The sequence below is a fragment of the Ursus arctos genome, unplaced genomic scaffold (genome assembly GCF_023065955.2).
Source record: "Ursus arctos isolate Adak ecotype North America unplaced genomic scaffold, UrsArc2.0 scaffold_8, whole genome shotgun sequence".
NCBI classification, from domain to species: domain Eukaryota; kingdom Metazoa; phylum Chordata; class Mammalia; order Carnivora; family Ursidae; genus Ursus; species Ursus arctos.
Window position 1 is genome coordinate 14,522,738 of NW_026623100.1, and position 25,459 is coordinate 14,548,196.

A 25,459-nucleotide genomic window follows, 5' to 3' on the forward strand; every position below is an offset into this window, starting at 1 on the left:
ATATGCAGTTCCAGCAAGTTCTCAGGTGATATTGATGCTGCTGGTCCAGGAACCATACTTTAAGAACCAATGGTTCTCAACATGGCCTATACATTAGAATCACCTGCGGAATTTTAAAATGCTTGTTCATGTCTGGGTCCACCCTCCAGACCAATTAAATGAAAATCTCTGAGCATGTGGCCTAGGCTAGTTATTTTTAAAAGCTCCCCTGTTTGATCTTAAGGTTCCTAATTTAGATAATTTAGGAGTGTGTTGGGGGAGTAGTTAGGGGTGAAAAGAGAATAGTATAGGATGAATGCTAGTCATATTATGGCACCATTATTTTAACACACTACAATTCTTTAAACATCAATTCTACCTAACTCTGCCCTGTAAATAATCACTAGAAAGATAATCACCCACAGTTTTGTCCTAGGCCATATCTCTGAAATGACCATTTCAAATAATGGGGCCAAACAAATAATAGTTCATTTTTAAAATTCACAAAATGGGTATTAAGGAGGGCACGTATTGCATGGTGCACTGGGTGTTATACACAAGTAATGAATCATGGAACTTTACATCAAAAACTAGGGATGTACTGTATGGGGACTAACATAATATAATAAAAAATATTATTATTAAAAAATAATAAAAATAAATAAAAAATAAAAAAAATTCACAGAAGAAAAATCCGTATCTGTAAAATGAAAAAAAATTAAAGATAGTGTTAGAATTTTGCATTATAAACTATTTGAGGCTGTCTGGAGGGCACAGTTGGTTAAGCTTCCGACTCTTGGTTTTGGCTCAGGTGGTGATCTCAGGGTCTTGAGACTGAACCCCAGGTTGGGCTCCACGCTCAGTGTGGAGTCTGCTTAAGACTCTCTCTCCTTCTCCCTCAGCCGTTCCCCCACCCTCTCTCTAAAATAAATAAACAAATCCTTAAAAAATCATTTGATTTGTTGCAAACTTAGGGTTTTAAAGATGAAAATTTCAAGGACTATTACAAAGAGAAATGTACTTAATATTAAATGTGTTTTTTCATTTTCACTGAAAATTGAAAATAGCTTTTTTTCTGATTATATAAATTCTCATTGTCACACACACACACACACAAATATAAGGAAGAAATTACAACCAACTGGAAGCCACAGTTCCTGAGATTAAACACCTTTAGAATTTGACCAACATTTCCGGCATCTTTTTATAAACAAACATCTTTTTATTTAACAAAAGTTATAGTGTATAAGGAACACCATGTACCCACCAAACAACTTAAGAAATAAAATACTATACATATAGTTGAAACAAAATACTATATAGTTGAAACTCCTGGTATACCCCTCCCAGTTCCTATTCTCCCATTCCATGCCCCATCCAGGGTAACCACAATTGTAAATTTCAGGGCTTACTTCTATCTTCTTACTATATATATTGGTATTCACAAATAGTACACAGTATTATTTTTCATATCTTAAAATTTTATACCAATCATATAATACTGTACATATTCTGCAACTTGCTTTCTCTCTTAATATTATATCTTATGAAGTATATCCACATGAATACAGATAGCTCTAAATGGGTTGTCTTCACTCTTATGTAATATTCTACCATTTGAGTACACCACAATTTATTTTTCTGTTTTCTGGATGATGAACATTTGTTTCCAAATTCTCACTGCTATAAATAGTGCTTCAATGAATTTCTAATACATATCTTCCCGTACACATTTGGGAAAAATTTCAAGGCTATGTATAAATAGCAACGGAATTATTGACTTGAAGAGAATCCCCATCTCCAACTTCATTAATGTCCAATTGCTCTCCAAAGAGGTTGAACCGGTTTATACTCCTATAAGTTATGTATAAGATTCCCAATGCTTAACATGGTTGCTAACAACCAAATTGTCAGACTAAGTTCTGACAACCTGAAAGGTTTTGTATACTGGCTTTAGTTTGCATTTCCCCAGTTACTATCAAAACTGATCATTTAAAAAATATTTTTGTCTTTTTTTTTTTTGTCTTTGCTTCTGAAAATTGCCTGTTCATATCCCTTGCCTATTTTTCTGTCTTTTTTCCTTTTGATTTGTAGATCTTTATATAGTCTGGGTTCTTTATAGGTATATGTTTTGCAAATACCTTCTCCCAGTCTGTGGATTTTCTATATATTGTTTTATGACTCAGAGATGTTTTAGATTCTAATGCAGTTAACATTTATTAATCTTTTCCTTTATGGTAGTACTTTTAATGTCACGTGTAATTTTTTTAATCATCCATGGTAATTACTAGTTATAAACACTGTGAAAATAGCTTAATGTTTTAGAAATCCTAGCACTTTGTGCTGATGTATGAAAACTAAAAGGTGAAGTTGAGTAGAAACTGAAATTGATCTGGTTTCATTGTTCAAGGTCAATGACATACAAATAAGCAAACAAAAGATAAAGGAAATTAGATATTTCACTGTTAATAATTTAAGGCATTATTGGTAAAAATTTCTTCAAATTATCTTCACATTTCTTTTAAAGATAAGTATGGTGTTATACTAGGGTGTGTGTACGTATACATGGCTTATTACATTGTTGGTGATTTCTAGGAACCTGAGAAAACTGAAGCCAATACTTGAACGAAAGAAGCATAATTAATCCTGAAGTGAAAAAAACAAAAAACAAAAAAACCCAGAATAGAGATTTTAAAACTAAGTTTAAGGAATAATTAGCAAATTCTAATAGATGAGTTTATTCATACTCCCAGTCAAGGTCAATTATTTGTTCTTGTTCAGTCACAGTAATGGTTCAGTTATAGTCACAAATGAATGAAATATCTGAATTGCAAGGCTAAGTTTGATTTTTATTTATAATACTGGGTAAAGCACAAATTCAAATATAGGCCATATGTGGGGACTTACAGTTAAGGAACAAGATTGTAAAAACATTTTAGCAAGGAACTCATATATGTAAGTGATGCCTGATTTTTAGAACGAATTTCTTCTACGTTTTACTTTTGTGTTTTATCTATTTCAAAATACTGCTTTACTATAAGAGGGCAAAAATTGAGGTACAATTCAGCTACGTGAATGTCCACAGGGAGACTCTTTCCTGTATTCCACTGTACAATAACAAATAATTAAGGGATTAAAATGTTTAAAAGGATTTAGGCAAACAATATAAAACAGAGGATTCTTATTAACTTTTACAGACCTAAACTAAAACTAAATTTCATAATCCCTCCACGTTACCTATAAAACAGTTTGAAAAACTATAATAATATCACCACTGAAGAGTTGTTTTTTTGCTTTTACTCATAACTGATCCCACAGAGCGGGTAGGGAAGTAAAATACAAATTCCCACCTTTGAGGTTTTACCATGAAAAATTCAGCTGGGAAGATGATTTTCCTTTTACAGTGACTTCTCCGTTATCCATAATAATGAGGAATAAAGATGCCAGGATAAAGCAAATCCACTAAGGGTTCCAAAAACTCATTTTGGAACACCATTTCATTCTCTAACATCACCAAATGATCTAACAGGCACGAAAGGAGGAAGAGGACTATTTTGTCTTTCCCACTTTACTGAGCATGCTCATTAACAAATGGAGGTGTTAATGAGCACAAAAGTATCTCAAACACGGTCCAAAGAAGAAATAAATAGCAAGTAAATCCAACTTACTTAAGTTGTGCTCTCAGGATATGACAAGGCCAAGCTAAACCACGCTCCCCATGTCCCACAGAACTTAACAGAGCCAACCCTGCATCATCCTGCTCTCAACCTGGAGTGTTTTCTTGGGAGTAACACCAAGCCACTTTCCAGCAAAGTCTTTAGGGGTCAGTTAGGGATATGTTGTCATTCGACCACACTGGCTGCCTCTCTCTCCAGAAATTATGACAGGCATGTGTTTTTAAAATCAGGTCTCCCCATTTTCTAAGACAAGAACTGGACTGCTGCCTTTAGCATTTTAGCTGTTATTAAACCAAAAGTATTTTAGTTTCTATTGAAATAATAATATTATAGCTTCTATTATTTCATCTAAGTATTTAACATTCTTTCTTTGAATAGCTTTCATTTTTAAAATCAACAATGTTTGTCCAGCTACTTATATTTTAAATCAGAATAAATATAAGTATTAAATTTCTACTAAAAGCATTTAGAGGTCCCAACTAAAAAGAAATTCAGTCCTATTCTGGTTATATTGGAAGTCTATTGTATCAAGGCTTAAAATTAAGTGGCCCACTGGTTGCGATATAGACATGGATATATATTTTAGAATTTCTTCCTAATACATATTCGCTATAGAAAGTTTGAAAAAAAGTAAAAAAGAAAATAAAAACCCCTAATCACACCAACAAAAAAACATAAATATCAGTCACTAGCCAGGTTTGTTTTTCTTCAGTTTAAATGTATATCTATAATTTTAGAACAAAAATTGGTTTTATTCTGTATCAACAACTTCATTGCAATTTAAAAATAAAGCAACTTCTCATGTCATTAAATCCTCCTTGAAAGCCTGTATTTTTAATGGTTGTATAATATTTCAACTGATGGATATACTATTCTATTGTAGTTGTTTCCAATAATTTTGCTATAACAGCAAACTTGTATATAAATCTTATCAGTAGTTCTTAATACTGCTTTAGAAGAGATGCCTAAAGGGAGAACTACCAGGTAAATGGCATGCATTCTTTAAAAGTTGACAGGTATTGACTATGTGCTAGAAATAACAATCTATACTTCCACCAGCTGTGTGTGTGAATAATCATTTCACCGTATCTTCACTTGCACAGATGTTTATCATTTTATTACAACTTTACTCAATTATTAGATTGAAATAATATTCCTTTGTTTAATTTGGGTTTCTTTGATAAAGAAAAATTTTTATTTCATCTATGATAAATGGTGTCTAGATGCTCTCTATGTATCTTTTGTAAACGTTTTATTTAAACCAACATATAACTGTATACAAATCAATGAGAAAACACCAAAACCTTAACAATAAGATAGAAAGTTATGTACATGTACATTTGTGACAAATAACTTCCCTAGTTCATCTGGCTTTGAATTTATATGTTAAATGACCTAGCAAACACACTCCTAGGTATATATCTAAGAGAAATGAAAATACACATCATAAAAATTTGCATAGAATGTTCATAATAGCATTATTCATAATAGCCAAAAAGTGGAAATAACCCAAATCTCTACCAACTGATGAATGGATAGACAAAATGTGGTATTTTACACATATAATGAAATACAATTTGCCCATGAAAAGGAATGAAGTAATGACTTGTGCTTCAGCATGGACGAACCTTGAAAATATTATGCTAAATGAAAGAAGCCAGTTACAAAAGGCCACATATTGTGTGATTCTATTTATATGAAAAATCCAGAATAGACATATCTATAGAAACAAAGTAGATGAGTAATTGCCTAGGGTTGGGGAGTGGGGGGTGGTAGAGAGTGACTGCTCAAGGACACCAGGTTTCGTTTTGGGGTGATGAAAATGTCCAAAAATAAGATAGTAGTAATAGTTTCACAACCCACTGAATATATGAAAATTCACTGACTTGTACACTTTAAATAGGTAAATTTACATATGTTTGCATGGTATGTGATTATATCTCAATAAAGCTGTTTTTAAAATGTTATGTGTTAATACACTGTAGTCTATTAAGAGTTACAAAAAAGGTGAAATTGTCTCTTGCTCTAATTTTAGAAGCTTTTAATACAGCATAATTTTTGAAGCTATATTGTTAGATAACACAGAGTGTTCAGGGTAATTACATCTTCTTGGGAAACTGTCTGTTATTAATATGAAATATCCCTCCTTGACCTGTTTGATGCATTTTTGCCTTAAATTCTATTTTGTCTGATATTAGCAGTACTATAACTTTGTTTTTCATTTGTGTGGAATATTTTTCTCCAAATTTCTAATTTCAAGGTTGTTTTTTTCTTTAGAAACATCTTGCATACATATACAACTTAGAGCTGTATTTTACTTTTAAAAGTATGACATTCTACTAACGGGAATTTAACCCATTCACCATTACCTATTACCCATACTTATTCCTGTCATCGTGTATTTTATTTATTTACTATACTTTCTTGTTTTCTCTGCCTTTGGTTGGAATGATGAACTTTTAATTTTTTACTCTCATAATTTAAATTAAATATCCTATTTGTGGTTATTCTTCATATATTTCAGATTATGTTTTTCTAACAAAGTATAAAGTTAATCTACATATTAATTATTTTCCTGAAAAATAATCCTTCATCACTTCGTTTTCTTCTATTCTCCCACGTTAAGCTCATCTGGCCCAGACTAAACATTTAAAGATTAACATTATAGATAAAACACTCTGAGGCTCAACGAACATTTTACTCCCCATGTGTATACTGTAAAGCTCTCCACTGTTTCTTCACCTCAACACTGTGTCTTCATGACACGCCTTTCCTTTCTTTGGTCCCCGCTCCCCCCATTTTGGGGTCAGGAGTACTTTAATAAATAATTCTTTCAAAGAAAATCCGTAACATTTCAAAAATCATTGCAGGTCCAAAAATGTTTTTATTTTCTTCTCACATCAAATTGCTGAGTTGTCTGAATACAGAATTACAGGTTCGAATAATATTTTTCCCACAACTTCAAAACTACTGCATTCTATTTCTATTACTTGTTTTTACCAATAACAGGACTGCTTCTTTCCTTTGTAGGTGAACCGTTTGCTCTCTGGAAGCTTTTAGTCAGTTCCTTTTCTATCACTAACATTCTGAAATTTCATATGAAGGTGTTTGAGTATAGGTCTTTAGTTATTCTTTTATTCAATACTTACTGGGCCTTTTCAAGACTTGTCTGTCTTCAGGCTGAATAAATTTCTTCCTCTTATTTTTGTGATTGCAACTCTCCTCCATTCTCTTTATCTGAATTTTCTGAGATGAATGTTGAAGCTTTAAAATGGCCTCCATGTCATACGACTTTTTGTTCATACTATCCACCTTTCTCAATTTAAGACTACATTCTAAAGAATCTCTTAGCTCAATCATTCAATTCATTAATTTGTTTTTATCTGTGTCTACTCTATTTAGACCATTTGGTCTTTTCCATCTTGACAAGCGTAGTTTTTAATTTTAAGATTGGATTAATTCATTCTATCCTAGGTTTGTTTTATACATGCAATAACCTTTCTTATCTCTCTGTGAATATTAATTTTACTTATTTCAAAGACTGCTGCCTATTCATTGTTATTTTTTGCTTGTTATATTTGGTGCCTCATTTTGCTATGACAAGTTTTCCTCAAATGTTCAGTGATTCTTAGCAGAAGATCATTTCAGAGTCCCCATTTGTCTGCATAAGCTGTTTTTGTTTACCATCATCGGAATCCAGTGATGATGTGGGATATGATGCCAGGTGTCAGGTATGTGTCAGAAGTTTGTCTTTTCAGTGTGAGACTCCTTAAACTTCCTGACAAGCAAAGGCTACTTGAGGGATCTCCCAGCTTCTCTCTGGTCTCTGGGTTATACCCAGTGCTTGAGCTTAGATTCACCGGATATGGAGGAAGGGGGTCACTATGGGCCTAGTCACTCCATATGTACCTCCTCCTCTAACAGTACAGGCCTCCTCCCCACTATTTGAACATACTCTGGTTTGAGAACACTACTGATCTGTATATTCTGAGCAGCTGCTCCACCAGGTTTTATTTTTCCACGGATGTGATTCCTCAGTCTTACTATCTTTCAAGAATTCCTGAAATTTCCATCCACCAACCCTTTCTTGTTTTCCCAGGTTATCAATTTATTCACATATGTGTTTATATGGATACAAATATACATGTGCAACCTTCTCTGTTATCTTAAAGAAGGCGGAATCGTGGATATGCCAGTAGTAGTGGTAGCAGAGTTAAAGAATATCATAAGCTCAGCTTACCATCTTGATCACTTTTTCTCAGTGTCATTATTTGCTGAAAAGTCTGTACTCCAATGTTAATATGGCCATTCCTCTAAATCTCAGACTTATATATCCAACTTCTATTTGACATCTCCTGGATTTCTTACAGGCATCTTGACTTAACACATCCACAACTGAATTACTAATCTTATCCCCACCAAATCTACTCTAGTCAGGCATCATCCACATACTAGGACAGCTGAAACAAACTCCCTTCCCTCCACTTATTACCAAGTAGTCCCTACAAAATAGATTTAACTTCTTTCCATTTCTACTTGCTATTAACTTTGTCGGAGCCACCATCATCTCTCGCCTGAGCTAGTGTAACAGCCTCTGAATTGGTCTTACTGCTTCTCCTCTTCCCCTCTAAGTCATTCTCCCCAGATTAGCCAGAGCCAATGTTTAAAAATACAAATCAGATCATATCCCTTGCTTAAAGCTCTTCCATTTCTTCTCACTGCTATTGGAATGAATTCCAAACTCTTTCATGTTAAATACTGTATCTCTGAAGAATCTGGAGGCTAGGTCTCTGCTATTTACTAAAGACTTCTTTGATGCCAATAGCTTATTAGCCTGCCTGGGTTCTATGAGTTTGACTTCTCCTTTCCTTTTCTTTGTTCTACTACCTTGCTGAGGCATTCCATAACTTCATCTTGAATTAATAGTTATAATTCCTCTTAACTACAAAGCCTATATCATAAAACTGTTACAGTTGTACTCTCTAGATACTAGGCATTTCTATCTAGCTAGATAGCTAGATCTGTCCCTTCAGCAACTATCCTTCCCAAATGAACAAGTCAAGTCAAAGGTCTAGATGCCTCTTAGTCTAACTTGCTATAAAATGGGAATACTCCCAGTTAAGTTCAATATATGACAGGTGGCTTTGCCACTGTGTAAATCTGGGTAAAAATCCTAACTACTCTGGGACACAGCTTCATTTTCTGTCAAATGAGGGGGTAGGGTTATATGATTTCTAAGATCTCTTCCATTTCTAGTGGTCACAGATTCCATGCCCTAATATATTTCTTAGAGAAAAGTATAGAACCTATCACCTAAGTCCCATGAAAATTATACAGAAGATAATATTCTATTTCAGATTTAAAAAAGACTGTCATCGGGGGCGCCTGGGTGGCACAGCAGTTGAGCGTCTGCCTTCGGCTCAGGGCGTGATCCCGGCGTTACGGGATCGAGCCCCACATCAGGCTCCTCTGCTATGAGCCTGCTTCTTCCTCTCCCACTCCCCCTGCTTGTGTTCCCTCTCTCGCTGGCTGTCTCTATCTCTGTCAAATAAATAAATAAATAAAATCTTTAAAAAAAAAAAAAAAAAAGACTGTCATCGGAGAGAAAAATAATTCAACTCAAGGTTTCTGAAGACAAGATACCATGGATTCACTTTGCCAAGATTTAGCATTGTCCTCAACTGCCCAATGAACACACACAACCTCAAGAACTGAAAATATAGTAACAATAACAAGCACCACTACTATTACTGCGACACAGTAACAACTGAAAGGCTCTAGCTCATACTGGGTAATGACCAAAAACTTATTATAATAATCAAATAGAAATAGGAGCCAGAAAAATAAATAAATAAATAAATAAGGCACAGTAGGTACCAGAGGATTCTTCCTAAAAGATCAATAAAGATCAATATTTCATACTGGCTTACACAAAGAACCAACATATCCCCCCTGTTCCATTTCCTCTTCTTTTTTATAATAATGGTAAAGGGAGAGGCTCTCTGGATTAAGTTACTAGTCTGATCTAATGTTTTAATAGTCTTTAAATCTGACTACAGTCAATTCTAAAACTTGATCCAAACCATAAACACCAAAAAAAAAAGAAAAACTCCCTTCTTTTCTAATAATATAACTCCTAACTACCTTCCCATCAACTGTGTAACCTCTGAAAATGGGAAACTATTCCCCCTGGCATTTAATTACTACACCAAGTCTGCATACTATTGACGGGTTTCACAAAGTAAATGACCCACACTGCTTTACCTGGTACATTCCAACTCCAATGTGCTTTGGCTCGATTTTCACCAGCTCAGCTAATGGGTCTTGTACACGCCTTGCTATGGAAACTGAAAAAAACAGAAAATAAGTATGGCTTAATGTGAAAAGCAGTATCCAAATAATTACTTATGTTAGTCCCTCATAATTCAAGTATTTAATTCCTTCCCTCTTCCCCCACACAAAGAGGCCAAAAATTTCACTAAGTTTCAAAGTTTCCTTTTTTTCACACAAAAGAAGTGAATGCAAAATTTCGGGATTAATTTTGTTACCAGAATCTGTAGGCATTCCTGAGCACAAACAGATTGCAAGGTTTATACATTTGGAAAAACAGATAAAACATTTACTTGCTATACTTACATAATCACCTGTTCATCCTTTATTTTTATTTTTTTAAAGATTTTATTTATTTATTTGACAGAGATAGAGACAGCCAGCGAGAGAGGGAACACAAGCAGGGGGAGTGGGAGAGGAAGAAGCAGGCTCACAGCGGAGGAGCCCGATGTGGGGCTCAATCCCATAACGCTGGGATCACACCCTGAGCCGAAGGCAGACGCTTAACCGCTGTGCCACCCAGGCGCCCCACCTGTTCATCCTTTAAACACAGCATAGCAGGGCACCTAACACTTTAATGAACAAGTCGATATTTGTTTTACTTTTAAATAATCCTGCATTATTATGACATACATTTGCTAATCAAATATGTTATTAGGACTAGATCCTGATAGTGATGAGTAACTGATGGAATCATACCTTACTGCAACCAGAGACCAAGTCAGTTGGCTAGTGAACACACCTGTACAGCCTTAAATGTGATTGCAAGATTAACTGTGGTGGTCTGAATCTCAACTGCTTGTCTCTGAACACACCCACAGTTCTAAATCACAACCCTTTCTTGACCATCACAATCCACATTCAAAGAAATCTGAGTTAGCTTCAAACATTCCTTTATCTGTGGTCATATTTTTACTTGGTCACCATTTCTCTCTTTTTTTTTTTTTTTAACAAAATGTTAACAAAATTTCATATCTAATTTAGCTTATAAGATAGATTCAGCTGGAGGGCACTTGTGTGGCTCAGTTGGTTAAGCGTTGGCCTTCGGCTCAGGTCATGATCATTGGGATCGAGCCCCTCATCAGGCTCCTCCCTCAGTCTGCCTCTCTCTCTGCCCCTCTGCCTACTTGTGTGCTCTCTCTCTCAAATAAATAAATAAAATCTTTAGATTTAGTTGGAGAAAAGAAATTTAGTATGAATATTAAGGATGCTTCCAAGGGCAGCTCTTTTTTTCTTTTCCCAAGTAGTATAGTTACATTGGGTCCTTACATACAAACAGCTTTCATTTTCTAAATGTGAGAAAACTAATCAGTGTCATCTACCCACACAGAAAGTTGGATGAAATATAAACTCATTCAGTGAAAACATTGAGGCCATCAAAGGAGATCCCATGTCTGCTCTTGTGTTAAACTGTTAAAAAACTGTTCAAAGTCTAGCAACAAAAGCCACCACTTGCAAGTGACTATTATATTCTCCTGTCACTGATTTGTACCACCTCTTCATCAGAGATAAGATCTACTCTGAGCATTCAGTTCACTGCATGGTCATTCAAGTCTTTTTCATATATTTTATTATTATTTCTAACATACAATGACAATGGCAGCTTGCAAAGCCAGCTTAGAGAGCAATAAGCTGGTGTCACACAATCTGCCTATTTCCCCACTGAAGAGATGCTCACTCCAGCCTCCAAAGCCTTCACATACATTTTCTTATCAAACCTCACAAAAGGTTAATGAGTGCAAGTGCTGCGTTACAAGGGAGCTGCTTCCCCCCAGTAATCACATGTATAATTACACAGTGAGAGTAGATGCCACCAGGAAAACATCTGATAGTCTCTGAAAGCAAAGATCATTTCTTTATTGTAGCCTTTAAAAATATAATCCAGTAAGACTGATTTTTGAACACATACATACACTGCCAAAATACTTTCAGATTAAAAAAAAAAACAAAAACAAACCAACAACCCACAACAGTAAACCAAGTGAAAGATATAGGCATCAGAAAATTCACTGCAGGAAGGTCCCAGAAATTAAAAAAAAAAAAAAAAAAAAAAAAAGGATATTAATAATAGGTAAATCTCTCAAATCTACCCCTTCAGGAAAACCCACATTATGAAAATCTAAACTTAGAAACTAGTTAGAGCAGTTGTATAATGTTAAGTGTGAGTAGGTTTCTATATTTAAAAAAATTTTTTAAGTACAGAAAAGGACTTTAACTGATTTTCTACCTGGTTCTCTCCTAACTGGTTCACTGCTAGCATCTCCTTTGTTCATCCTGATATTGCTAAATGCAGCAATAATGAACTGGAAATGACAGTTTCTAGATGACATATTAATTCTCCAGTAAGTCCTAAGAGCCTCTGGAGTTACAGTATCCCCAGTAAACAACCTCTACATAGACTCCAATGTTTCTAGAATTGGTATTTTGCTTTCAGATGCTACTCTCTCTACAGAGCATAAAAACTCAAGCAAGCATGGAAGAGATGGCAGATAGGAGAAAGAGGAAAATGAACATTGTTCATTTGAAGGATGTTCATTGTTCATGAAGGAGGGAATTTAAACATTGTTTAAAGTAGAATTGGAAAGCCGTATGTCCAGGCTTCCAAGAGAAGATGGCACTGTCAGGATGAATAAGAAAGTAGCTAATTAACAGTAGTAACCCACACCTGTAGGTTGAGAATGATCAGGCTGACAACAGATTCCTGAAAGTAAGAGATAGATAGGTAGCTCAGTTAAAAGGAGTCTTACAGAGTGCTGAGAAAGAGAACGAAGAGAAAGGAAGAGTCATGGACCAAAACTGGGAGCATATTCACATTGTGAGACAGAGAAGAAAAGATGGGCACAGTGAAAGAGGCAGAAACTAAATAGTGAGGAAAGTATAGCAACAGAAGTAAAAAAAATTCTAGAAAATGTTTAGCATAGTTACGTACATCCACAAATTTTTACTACTATGTGGTATATATTCAAGAAAAATGAAAACATATGTCCACGTAAAATTCTGTATCTGAATGTGTGTAGCAGCATTATTTATAACAGCCAAAAAAGTGAAAACAACCCAAATATCCATCAGCAGATGAATGGATGAACAAAATATGGTATACCCATACCATACAATGGAAAATTACTTGGCAATGGGAAGGAATGAAGTGCTGATACACGCTACAGTGTGAATGGACTTTGAAAACATTATGATAAGTGAAAGAAGCCAGTTACAAAAGACCACATGTTGTAATGATTCCATTTATATGAAATGTCTGCAATAGGCAAATCCACAGAGACAGAAAGTAGATCAGTATTTACCAGGGGTGGGGGGAAGAAGACAGGGGGGATCGATTGCCAATAGGTGCTGGGTTTCTATTTGGAGTGATGAAAATGTTCTAAAATTGGATAGTGGAGATGGTTGAGCAATTCTGACTATACTAAAAAACACTTTAAAAGGGCAAATTTAATGCTATTAAATCATATCTCAATGATATGATTTTTAAATGCAGTATATTTTTATACTTTGTATTTTATATTTTTAAATGTAGTCTTTCCAAACGTATGCCAATACTGTTTTGCCCACATGATGTCAATAAATCTCTGTATCACTGTTACTATTCACCATTGTTCAGGAAATTCTAGTCAATACAACTGGACAAGGAAAAAAAGAAGGTATAATTACCAAAAAGATAGAAACTAGATTATTATTTGCAGATGATGACTGACTACTTTAGAAAAATCAAACAAGTCAACTGAAAAAATATCAGAACTAATAAGATTTCAATTGGCTGGTTTTAAGACACCCAGACAATAACTGATACAGTACCAAATGCCATCAACAACCAATAAGAAAATACATGGAGAACAATCCATTTACTCTGCGTGTACGTGTGTGTTGCCTGTGAGTAATAAAGTGTACAGAACTTGGACGAAGGTGCCAATATAACAGAATTTCAATTACATGGCTCTAGAATGTATATGGAAAAAAAGAAACACATTAGAAAAGTGCAATTAAAAAAAAGATTAAAGCAAGTCACATCATAAGCCACCATAACTGAGAGTCTCGCACCGTGGCAAATTAGACCAATGAAAAGAGGACTAAAAATACACACAGGAATTTCACCTTAAATACATGGCAATTTGTTAAATGGTAATAAATGTAACTTAGCATGTAAAGGGAGACAGCTAAACTGCTACTGAACAAAAGTTGAGCATTAGAGGAAAAAAATAGGTTAGTTATACCAAAAGGAGGGGATGGGAGAAGAGACTGAGTGCTAAAAGGTAAGGAAGCAGAGCTACCCCATATGGTTAGGCAGGATGTGCAGGGCACAACCTGCACAACCCCATGGAGAGACCCTGAAAGCACCATTCCCCCTTCATTCAAAATGTGTCTTCTATCCGAACAATAAAAAGGGTTTTATGGATTTTGGTCTTCAGTTCTTAAAATATCTAGAATCTAAAGCCATTCTAAAGCAAATAAACTTACTGCTTAAAAGACTGTACTAAACCGCGGTCTCCTAAAAATTTACCTTATTTTGTTAGCTAAGAATATCAAAGTGGAAATTTTTATTTGTAAAGTTCAATACTCCCCCCATTTTCCCCTTCTCCTTGCCATCAGACAGCAACAGAGGAAGATAAGTAAGACTTCCCGTGCTGTCTTTTTTCATTCAGCAACTCTGAATAAGAATTTTTTCATTATAAAACTTATTAAAATGTAGTTTTAGTAAATGATCTTGATCCTCTAATAATTACATTTTTGAACAAGAAGCTGACAAATCTGTTGACCTGATAAAAACATTCTTTATCTTGATTGTAGTGTTAGTGGCTGTGGTTACCTGACTAGTTTAAGCTTTTCAAAATTCATAGATGAATTAAAAAATTCACCTTAAAAGGGTGAATTTTACTTTATGTCAAGTTCATTTAAATGAACAAAATACCTTTCATTTCTCTAAGGATGTAAAAGTTTTTCTTCTTTCTATATAATCTTTATTTCCCCTACGTGGCTTCCGCGAGACCCCCACATCTGTCTTCAATAGTGTAAGTTTCCTCACATGATAGGTGACCCTTGACTGTCCACTAGGGGCAGGGTACCAAAAAGCTGACTGTAAGTGCTTTGCTTAAATGTGAAGTTTATCAGCTGTGGGCTTCATTATATGGTGATTTGGCCCATTTCTTGTGGACCTCTGATCTCAGTTTCATTAGGTATTTTCTCTTGTGTAGGTCAGAATTCCCCTATCTCCTGCATGGAAGATTTAGTCTTAAGATCTCTATGTCAGCATGTAAATAATTATCTATCCCTCTTTTTTCAGGGGGTATCCCCACTATCATGTATAATCTGTGTCCTCCAGCAGAGAGGCTTTCTGTTTAACCCTCTCCAGAGAAAAAATCTCCAGTCTTCTGCAAAGGTGAAAGAAGGACAGTCACTCAACTGTGTAGAACAGGAGATCTAACTATTTTAGTTTTTTTTTTTAATTGATGTGAAATTCATATAACATAAAATTAACTATTTCAAAGTGTACAATTCAGTGGCATTTAGTATACTTACACTGTTGTACAAACCACCACCTCTAACAAGTTCCAAAACAATTTCAGTGCCCCAAAAGAAAACCCTGTACCCATTAAGTAGTTCCTCTTCATTTTCTCCTCTTCCCAGTCCCTAGCTACGACCAATCATCTTTCTGTATCTATAGGTTAGCCTATTCTAGATATTTCATTTAAATGTAACCATACAATATGTGGCCTTTTGTGTCTGGCTTCTTTCACTTAGCATGTTTTCAAGGTTCACCCATGTTATGGCACATGTCAGTACTCTTTCTTTGTTATGACTAAACATAATACCTCATTGTATGGATATACCACATTTTGTTTATTCATTCATCCACTGATGGACATTTGGATTGTTGCCAGCTTTTGGCTATGTGAATAGTACTGCTATGAGCACTGTGTACAATTACTGGTTTGAGTCCTTGTTTTTAACTCTTTCAAGTATACACCCAGGAGTGGAATTGCTTGGTTAAATAGTATTCTGTGTTTAACTGGGTCAAATTGCTTTCTACACAGAACTTTCAATCAATCTTCTTACTTTAGACCTACCTGCAGCCCTCCCAAGATTTTTTTTTTTAAGATTTTATTTATTTATTTGACAGAGAGAGAGACAGCCAGCGAGAGAGGGAACACAAGCAGGGGGAGTGGGAGAGGAAGAAGCAGGCTCCCGGCAGAGCAGGGAGCCCAATGCGGGGCTTGATCCCAGGACTGATCACGCCCTGAGCCGAAGGCAGACAGCTTAACGACTGAGGCACCCAGGTGCCCCTTCCCAAGAAACTTCTAAAGGTAACTTGGTGCATTTCCTGAACCTATAAGGGTCCCATGATCATTTCAGATTAGGCTCTCGGTTTTCTACAATGCTGTCTTAATATTCAACTTTCTCAATTTGGCAAGATCACTTATTATTCAGCCATCTGCATTCCCGCTTCAAAATGATTACTGCTATTCTTTCCTTTCCCATCCTTGCCCTAGTTAGTGTGTGCCTTCTTTCTATTGTATTACTGTCAATTTAATGGGAGTTCAGAAGGGAGTAAAGGAATAATAGGTGTACTCAATCTTCTACTTTAAGTCAGAAATCCATAATAAACATTTTAATATCACCTATCTACTATTCTGTCTATATAATTTAAACGCCTCTCAAGTAAAATGAACTTGTGGGGGATTATAAGCATATATAAGGATGACCTCTGCTCTCAATAAGCTGACAAGCTAGTCAAGAATATATAGTAATATGAAGGTCATCTTCTTACGTATGTTTAACACTGTATGAATGTTAAGGATCTGTTATATTCTGATATACTAAACTTATGGAGAGCTGAAAGGAAAAACCCAAACTCATTGGTAGTACAGGTCTCAAATGAAGTATAAAGTCATACCTGGCATCAATCACTAGGAAAGGACTTCCAGTCAGAAATGAGGAATTGAGAAGGAAGTGAACTCTAGAAAACCAAGAGTGGAGACTCTGAGCTTCTTTCAATATTTACCTCCAGGATCAGTCCTTGAAGGCTCAAAATGTCTAGGTGGATGTTTGGAGTTGACATGGACAACACAGTCATTGCCATGTGGATGCAAGCTGGGACACGGAAGGAAGGCACCCAAACTGAAGACACAGCCAGACTTTGGAATCTGAATAATTTGGACCATATAATGATTCTTCTTTTTATTATCTCCTATTTTCAGAGTGTCTTGTTGGAATGTTATAATCCTGTCTCACCTATAACACTGTTGACAGTTACACACCCACACAGGCCAGTGGTGAAGAGGGAACAGTAGCCCCCTTAGCAGTGGGAGGTCTGAGAGACTGCCACTCCCTATACAATATTTCTTTCAAATGTTTTTTTGGAAGATTAACTTTCAGTGCCAACTTAAAAGGTTCTAAACTTTATTTTTTGAGAGAGAGTGAGTGCGCACGGGGGAGAGGCAAAGGGAGAGGAAAAGAGAGAATCTTAAGCAAAGCAGGCTTCATGCTCAGTGTGGACCCCAACGTGGGGCTCAATCTCAGAACCCTGAGATCAAAACCTGAGCCAAAATCAAGAGTCAGATGCTTAACTGACTGAGCCACCCAGGTGCCCCTGAATTTTATTTTTTAATAAAGATAAGTACCCTTTTATTACACAAATACACAAGTATTATATACGCAGTTATTGATTTTGTGGACTCTTTAAGCCTTGGTTTTGAGAATAAAACAAAATAATCCTGGTAATGTATTTATCGCAATGTTTCATGTATATTAAGTGCTTAAAAAAATTAGTATTAGCAGCTCCTGCTATGATTACTATATCTCTTCCTCCTACTATTATTGCTATCGTTATTACAAGGTAAGTACCAAAAGAGCGCATGGCAAGGAGGCAGAGACCACACTGAACTCCTGTGACAGGGAAAAGCTTCACAGAAGCACCAAGATTTTGAGCTGGGATCGGAGTTTGAGAAGATGATCATTTTAGACAGAGGATGATATCATGAAACAAACAATTGAAGGGAAACTACAAGCTCTTTTGGACATAAGAAATAGGTTTTTAGCCTCAGACTCATGCAAAAATTTTCAAATATGTATCTCCAAGTATAGATTTCAAGAACAGCCAATGAAACTTGATGAGAATATTAAAAGAAAAATTTTATTTTTTTAAGATTGTATATATTTGAGAGAGCGAGAGAGGACGCAAGCACATAAGAGCAGGGTGAGGGGCAGAGGGAGAAGCAGACTCCCAGCTGAGCAGGGAGCCCAATGTGGGGCTCAATCCCTAGACTCTGGGATCATGACCTGAGCCAAAGGCAGACGTTTAACCGACTGAGACACCCAGGTGCCCTTAAGGAAAATTTTAAATAAAAAGTCCCTTTCTAACAAAGTAGTCTAAATATCCTGTTATTACACAGAGAAATCCTCTGACCAGATTTAATAATTTGCTTATACTACAAATTACTTTCACTAGATGTATCAGAGTATCTCAATTTCTTCACACACAAGATTTTAACTATTCCACAAAACAGAAACCAAAGCAACTTAATACAACTAAAATCAAAGCAGGCTGCTTTAAACATTAATGACTGCCTCTATTAGCAAGACAAGAGAAACTGGTCATCTGACAAATATTTAGCAAGAAACATGTTTATATATTTATGTTAATATATTATTTTTTGTCAATAAAAACCTGTAATAAATAATACTTTGTAGTAATAATAAGAGATCTAGAATATTTTATTGATTTTATTATTAACTCTCAAGCATCTAATTTTACTAAAGATGTTTTAGGCTCATTTTTTATTATACTCTTTAAAAACAGTATTCTTCCTTTTCTTTTCCATAATTCCAACTATTATTCTAATCAACCATTTTCTTTCTGACATGCTAATTTTCATACATGTATCTTCTCAATTTTCTTGCTTGCTAAAAATAGAAGTCCTCCAAAATATCAAAACCACATGCTTTTGTGCTGACCCGTAGTTTCTTACCTGCACTTCTCAAATTAGGGTCCAGCCCTGGCATCTCTTTGTTAGCTTCAGGGCTGACGCTGTAGATTGACGCCCCTGCTTCGCTGACAATACTGAGAAGAAAGAAAAGGGGAATATCATTTTCCAAACTTTCTGCCTGGTCAAAGAAAATTAATGAATAAGAAGGGGCATCGTAAGAAAAAAAACTGCACGGCAAAGTGCTCTCTTTATATTTCAATGGCATCTATAGCACTTAATTTTTCATTAACATAAAGTGATCAAGTAACGTTTGCGTTCTTCACAGAGGAAATACACAGCTTTAAATCCATAATGAATTCATTCAGTTGTTTTTCTGTCAGTAGTAATGCAATGGATCCTTTCCCCTAATCCCGACTTTGAATTTCCAGAACATACTGAGATCCTCTTGTGTTCATAATCTATTACTGACTAACACTTATGACTCCCAACTGTAGTAATTATTCTAAAGCATCAGGAGTGCACATACATGTGTGTGGATATGTGCACACGTGGATATATACAAAAGCCACTGCCATAAATACTGCCGTGATTATTACTCAGTTATAATGAACAACCACAATGTGAACAGGAAAGGGATCAGGAGGGTCTGAAATCATCCTTTTAGTAAACTTGAAGCCTTTCACTTCAGGCAGGTGTTAAATCATTTACTTAATCAAAGCATCACACACATTATCCTCTTCTTCTTTGGCTCCAAATACTTTATAAACCACGATGGAAACACTCTTTTACAGTGGACAAGTATATGGTGGCTGATATAACTATGGGTTACTCAACATTTTCAAATTAGAGGTATTCTTTTTTTCAGATTTTATTTTTTCTTAGAGAGAGAGACAGCATGTGCGTACGAGCGCATAAGTGGGGGGAGGGGCAGAGGGAGAGAGAAAAGCAGTTTCCCCAATGAGTGGGGATCAGGATACAAGGCTCTATCCCAGGACCCTGGGATCATGACCTCAGCCGAAGTCAGACACTTAACCAACTGAGCCATCCAGGCGTCCCTAAGTTAGAGGTATTCTTTATGACATAATATGCAAAGAAACATCATCTACCCAAAGTATCGATGATTCCTGTGGCTCTACCACAAGACCATCTAGGTGTCAAGACTCAAAAGCAAAAACATGTCTGTGCTTTTTAATCCACTCTTAGAAACTTCTTCCTTTCTCTGTTCCTCAATATTTACTTCAATTGTGAGGTAACTTTTAACATATTGCCCCATTGTAACAACTGAACACTGATAAGAAAAGTGTGAAAAAGTTAGTTTGTTACCGTCTTTGAAGAACTCTTGACTGAACTTTGGCAACAATTATAAGCCACGAAGACTTGAGAAGATTATTTTGGGGAATATGAAGACTTATATTTTTTTGCAACCAAGTTTACTGTCCTAAATTTCATAATAAGAAAAATGAACACTGTAATTATTTACTCTCATCAATATCATCATCATAAGAAAGAGGTAAAACTGAGTGCATATTACACACAAAGTACAAAACCAACCACTTTACAGACATTATCTCATTTAATCCTTTTATGGTGATTTTTTTTTAAACAGATAAGTAATATGCCCAAGGTCATTTGGCTGGTAAGCCACTGAGCTGGATTTGAACCCTAATCTGCTTTAAACCTAAGTCTGAACTCTTAACCAGCATGCACAAGTAACTTCTGAATAGCTTTACAACCTCTCATTAAAATGAAAACCCATATTTTGGTGCTAAACAATAAGTGTAATAACATCTTTTTAAGGAAGAACCATTTTTTTTTCCTTTCTTATGTGTCTAAGGTAGAATCTAAAGCATGTGGAAGGTCAAATATATTCTACAATTTCAGAGATGGACTTTAAAATTAAAAGTTAATTGTGCTTTTTCTCCAAAATAAGATTTAGATTCTGCTTATCTTCTACTATATAATGATCAAGGAGAAAATGTAATGTCAAATAAAGCTTGAAGTGAAGAAAACTCTTAGTTTGGCATAACAGGATGTTAAAACCAACACTCTAGAAGGGATTTTTCAGTTCCATTATAGTGGCACTTTCTAACCAGGGGCCCTTGGTCTTCTGGGCAGAGAGAAACAGGTTTCACTAGAACTGCATATAAAATACTGTGTTTATGCATTTTTTTTTCCTAGGAAAAGGGATTATAGTTTTCAGTGACTCCTTAAAGAAACCCATAACCCCTCAAAAAGTTAGGAAGCACCATCACAGGATAAGACTATTCAGTCACCGGTCATGGAAAATTTGGTTTCAAACACAAATCAACACTCAGTCTAACAAAGTTTTTTTCTAAAAAAAAAAAACTAGAGTATCCATGAGGTGCAGGCTGGACCTATTATTAAGGGAAAAGAATATTTTAAAAAATTTCACCAAAATTTATTTTCTATCATTTCAAGAAGGCTCCAAAATTGCCACTGTTAAGTAAAGGGAAATGAAGTGGTAAATAAAAATTCCAATTAACTGTGGCTTTTAGCAGTTTGGTACCTGAGAATTTGCTGGGTGATTCACTGTCTCTTGGAAGTTATAATTCTCAATAGACTAGGGAAACTGTTGCAAAGAAAAACACTCAGATAATAAATATTCCTCCAAATACCACACTGCCACTTCTTTTAAACAGAGGAATACAAAACAGATGTGACATACTGCACTGAACAATTTTAGATTAACGTTAATATTGAATCAATACAAAATGTAGTAAATTTCATATGCTTTAGTTATTAGATAGCACGAGTCCAATAAACAGGTCACTACTAAGCATAGGACAGAATGCTCCAATGATCTAAATGAACATCAACAACAACAAAACAAAACACCTCAACACTGATTTCTTCAACACACAACATATAAGTACTTAAGAAGTTTATGTGGCAAGAATTAAATGAAACAAATCAAGCTGGGAGTGGTGATGATTTTTTGAAGGAGAAGTTGCAAAGAATAAAAGTGTTTATAATGATCCCACTCCCATTTTGTTCATTCCCATTTGGATGTCAAGGATAGACACTTAAAAAGTATGCTAGATTTTATAAGCCACTTTCTGTTTATTGTAAGTTTCCCAATAAACTATGGAAAAGTATTCCAATGATCTCTAACATATTTTGAGAAAAGCAAAAATGAACTTTACATAAAATTCAGACAGCTCATGATTTAATAAATATTCCACAGAACAAATTTCTCTCAGGTGTAAAGAAACTGGGCTCATAATCTTAGCAATTTGATTACTTTATTTATTTTGCCATAAAGCAGACAAGACTCTGAGCAGAATTTATTATTTGGGGGGAATTTAACTGACACAGTTGTAAATGAACTGCAGGTTCAATATTATTACAGTGCTCTGAAGCCCCTTCAAATTGCTAGTGCATACAAATACTTAAATATATACATATAGTATCTCAAGTGTTAACAATATGTAAGTACATTTCAGAAGCTACCATTGGACTTACATTTTACCAGATATATATGTCAATGTGCTAATGCTCTATAATTACACAGGTATTTTTTAAAAACTATCAAATTCAGCACGATTTTAGGTTCTTTTTTACTTAAAAAAAAAATACAAGCCACACACTCAAAACTAAAAAGCAAGTGAAATGCCCATAATATGGATGCACATTTAATTTTATTTTTAAAAATTTTAATAAAAACTCAAAGTTAAAAATGCTTAATTGTTATATCTCAAGTAAAATTCAATGACATTATATAAATCTGATCATTTATCAATATAATTTGTTTTATTTTTTGAAAAGATATGTTTAAATTACATAATTTATAAGTGTCTCCTACCAAAACAGATTGTATGTTGATGAATCTTTTAAAACCCGGTTTGCAAGTAGTTTTCTTACAGTGACTATTTGTTCTGACAATAAAGAGAATGGAAATTTCTTTTACCACATTGAGATGGGGAGGGGTGGGGATTCTTTTCATGAGACAGGAAAATTAGCCTTTTGTTTTTTAAGTTATTAGGCTAATAGTTTTCACATTCATTTACAAGGTTACATGATGTCTCCTCTCTTCTCCCCATTTCCCAAATATGAAAATAGCTTTGTTGTTTTCTCTTATTTTAAAATAAATCACATGCTTTCTTATGTTAACAGGAGAAATTTAATTCAAAGGTAATCTATTTAAATGAAAATGCAGTTATTTATTAAGATATCAAAGTCAGCCAGGATATACTGCTTGAATCAATAAAAACTAATGTGTTTTAATTCTTTTCAAAAGTACATTAGAATTCTTCAAATCTTACTGTTACCTAACAGCTTTCTTTTCTTCCTTCTGCCCAGCAAAAAATATGCACTAAATAGCTACTACATTAAATGTACAGCTTATTTCACTAAAGTTTTTAAAAACAATTTATCTAAAAACCGTTCTTTCAAATTTTCAGACTGAGAAATACTCATACGGAGAGAGTAAATGGCTTGAGCTAAGTTTCCCAAGAAGTAATAGAAAGCGCTAAAACAGATAGCCAACAGAGACTTTGATTCTGTGCTCTGCACACCAGATAACCCATTCTGAAGTATGAAAAGACGGCTGTTGTACTTTAGGGACAGGAGACAAAGCCAAAACCAAACCACCGTGAATAAAAGGGGGTCTAGGATTTAATGTTTAAAGGATAAAGCTTACTTCTAAGAAAATATCAAAGCAATTTAAGTTCCTGTATTTAGCGATGAATTGTCATTTCAGGGAGTCTCAAATGAGCAATATCAAGCCACTTTAAAAACCAGGGTAACCTAATGATACGGAAGCAAGGAAACAAGCAAAATTAAATGCTGTTAAAGATGTTTAAACTGCAGAACTCGTTCGGATGGTAGCTTGAAAATACAGATCAAGTTAGAAAAATACGCATTCTTTCTGAATCAGCTATTACATTTTTAAGAATTCATACAAAAGAAATTTTAAAATACACAAAAAAATGAAAAAGTGCTATTCAAGCTTTTACTGAAAGAAACTGAAAATCAAAACACCTATTATTAGAGGGTTCATTAAATGAAAAACTGTACTGTCACTAAAAATTAGTTACAAAATATTAAGTGAAAAAAACTGGTTATATGACTATGATATGAGACCAACTCTGATATTTTAAAATATAGATCTATATAAAAAGAAGAAAAGAGAAAGTGTATGTAACATAATGTTAATAGTATTTAAATATGAGTCATTCCTTTAACTGCATTCTCGTTTCTTTAAATTTTTCTGCAATAGCCATGTAATATTTATAAACAGATAAAGTTTAAAATTTAGATTTAAAATAACAATTGTTAATTGGCCAGGAAATCTGATATCACATAATGCCCAACATTTTCTTTTAGTCCACCAAACTTTCTTGTAGAGTTATTAAAGTTATTTTGAACTTAATCTGGGTAAACATATCATTTGTTAGGAATAACTTCCACACATGGCTTCTAGATCTCAAACAATAACATTTTATGATATTGCTATAATATAAAAGAAAGGTGGCCAAGCAGAAAAGTCAAGAATAAGGTCTCAATTTGTACACATAGACTAGATAAGAAACAAATGCATGATGAAAAATTTTACAAGAAATTACATATTCTATATCCTTAAGTTTTACTCAGTCCTTGGCCTCCGAACTCACCACCCAAGTTATCCTTCATGATCGCCAAGGCACAATCAATTCACTACCCACAACGTACAAGATGTGAGGCGACACAGTAGTGTGCCAGGAAAGTAGTGTGTGTGGAAAAAACACTAAAAACAAAATATGGTGAAGGAGAAAAAAGATAGAGAAGACATACAAGCTCAAGATTTCAATGGCACCAAGCCATTTAGATATGTAACACTAGCACCATCTGGTGGAAGACCACTTAGAAAGAATTCAATTGCCAGTTAAAGAAAGAAAGAAAAAAAGAAACAATAATTCTAAACCTTCTTTCAAAAGATGAGCATTTTTCAAAGAGAATAAGCCTTAGCAATGGTACAGTAATCACACGGAGGACCCGTAATAAGCCTGGGAGAACTTACAATGTCTACCAAAGGTGTCCCAGATGGACGTTCTACCATATCTTACCCACAGAGCAAGATTTCAACAGTACAGAATTCCCTCGGCTACCTTTCCTTCAGTGCCCCATACCACATCAGATGAAAACAACACTTTGCAGCCACAAAGGAAACCCAAAAAAGGAAGACCCAAATTAGCGACTATCCAGCAGAACTTTAATTTGGAGTTTAAGGTTCCTCAGAGCACCAGCTACCTATCTTTCTGCGCTATAAATAAACCAACAGTATTTAGCATGAGAATCTGCTTCTGCTCTTTAGCATCACAGGTTTATGAGCACAGTGATGCCGAGCCTCTACACTGGGCCACAGTGTGGCAAAACATGACATCGAAATCACTGTTGCTGCTAGCAGTGGGCCAATCAATGACAGAGATGACAAAAATTACTGGTATCTTCAAATGCCATTATGGGGGACAGCAAATCAACAAACTGAAAGCCAAAGAGGATGGAGAGCTTGTTTGACCACGAATGGCACCAGCAGAAATG

At 35.0% G+C, this 25,459-nt stretch overlaps 1 protein-coding gene across 10 annotated transcripts in view; it reads right to left on the reverse strand.

Moving 5' to 3' along the window:
- The window catches only part of SRBD1 (S1 RNA binding domain 1), a 204,617-nt gene that overhangs the window by 80,865 nt on the left and 98,293 nt on the right, over positions 1-25,459 (reverse strand). For all 10 annotated transcript variants that reach the window (XM_048222530.2, XM_044378251.3, XM_048222527.2 and 7 more), the window contains 2 exons: positions 18,962-19,053; positions 9,921-10,003 (listed from right to left, as the gene is read on the reverse strand). In XM_048222530.2, coding sequence (XP_048078487.1) covers positions 9,921-10,003; positions 18,962-19,053 — 175 coding nt within the window. The remainder of the gene's footprint in view (positions 1-9,920; positions 10,004-18,961; positions 19,054-25,459) is intronic.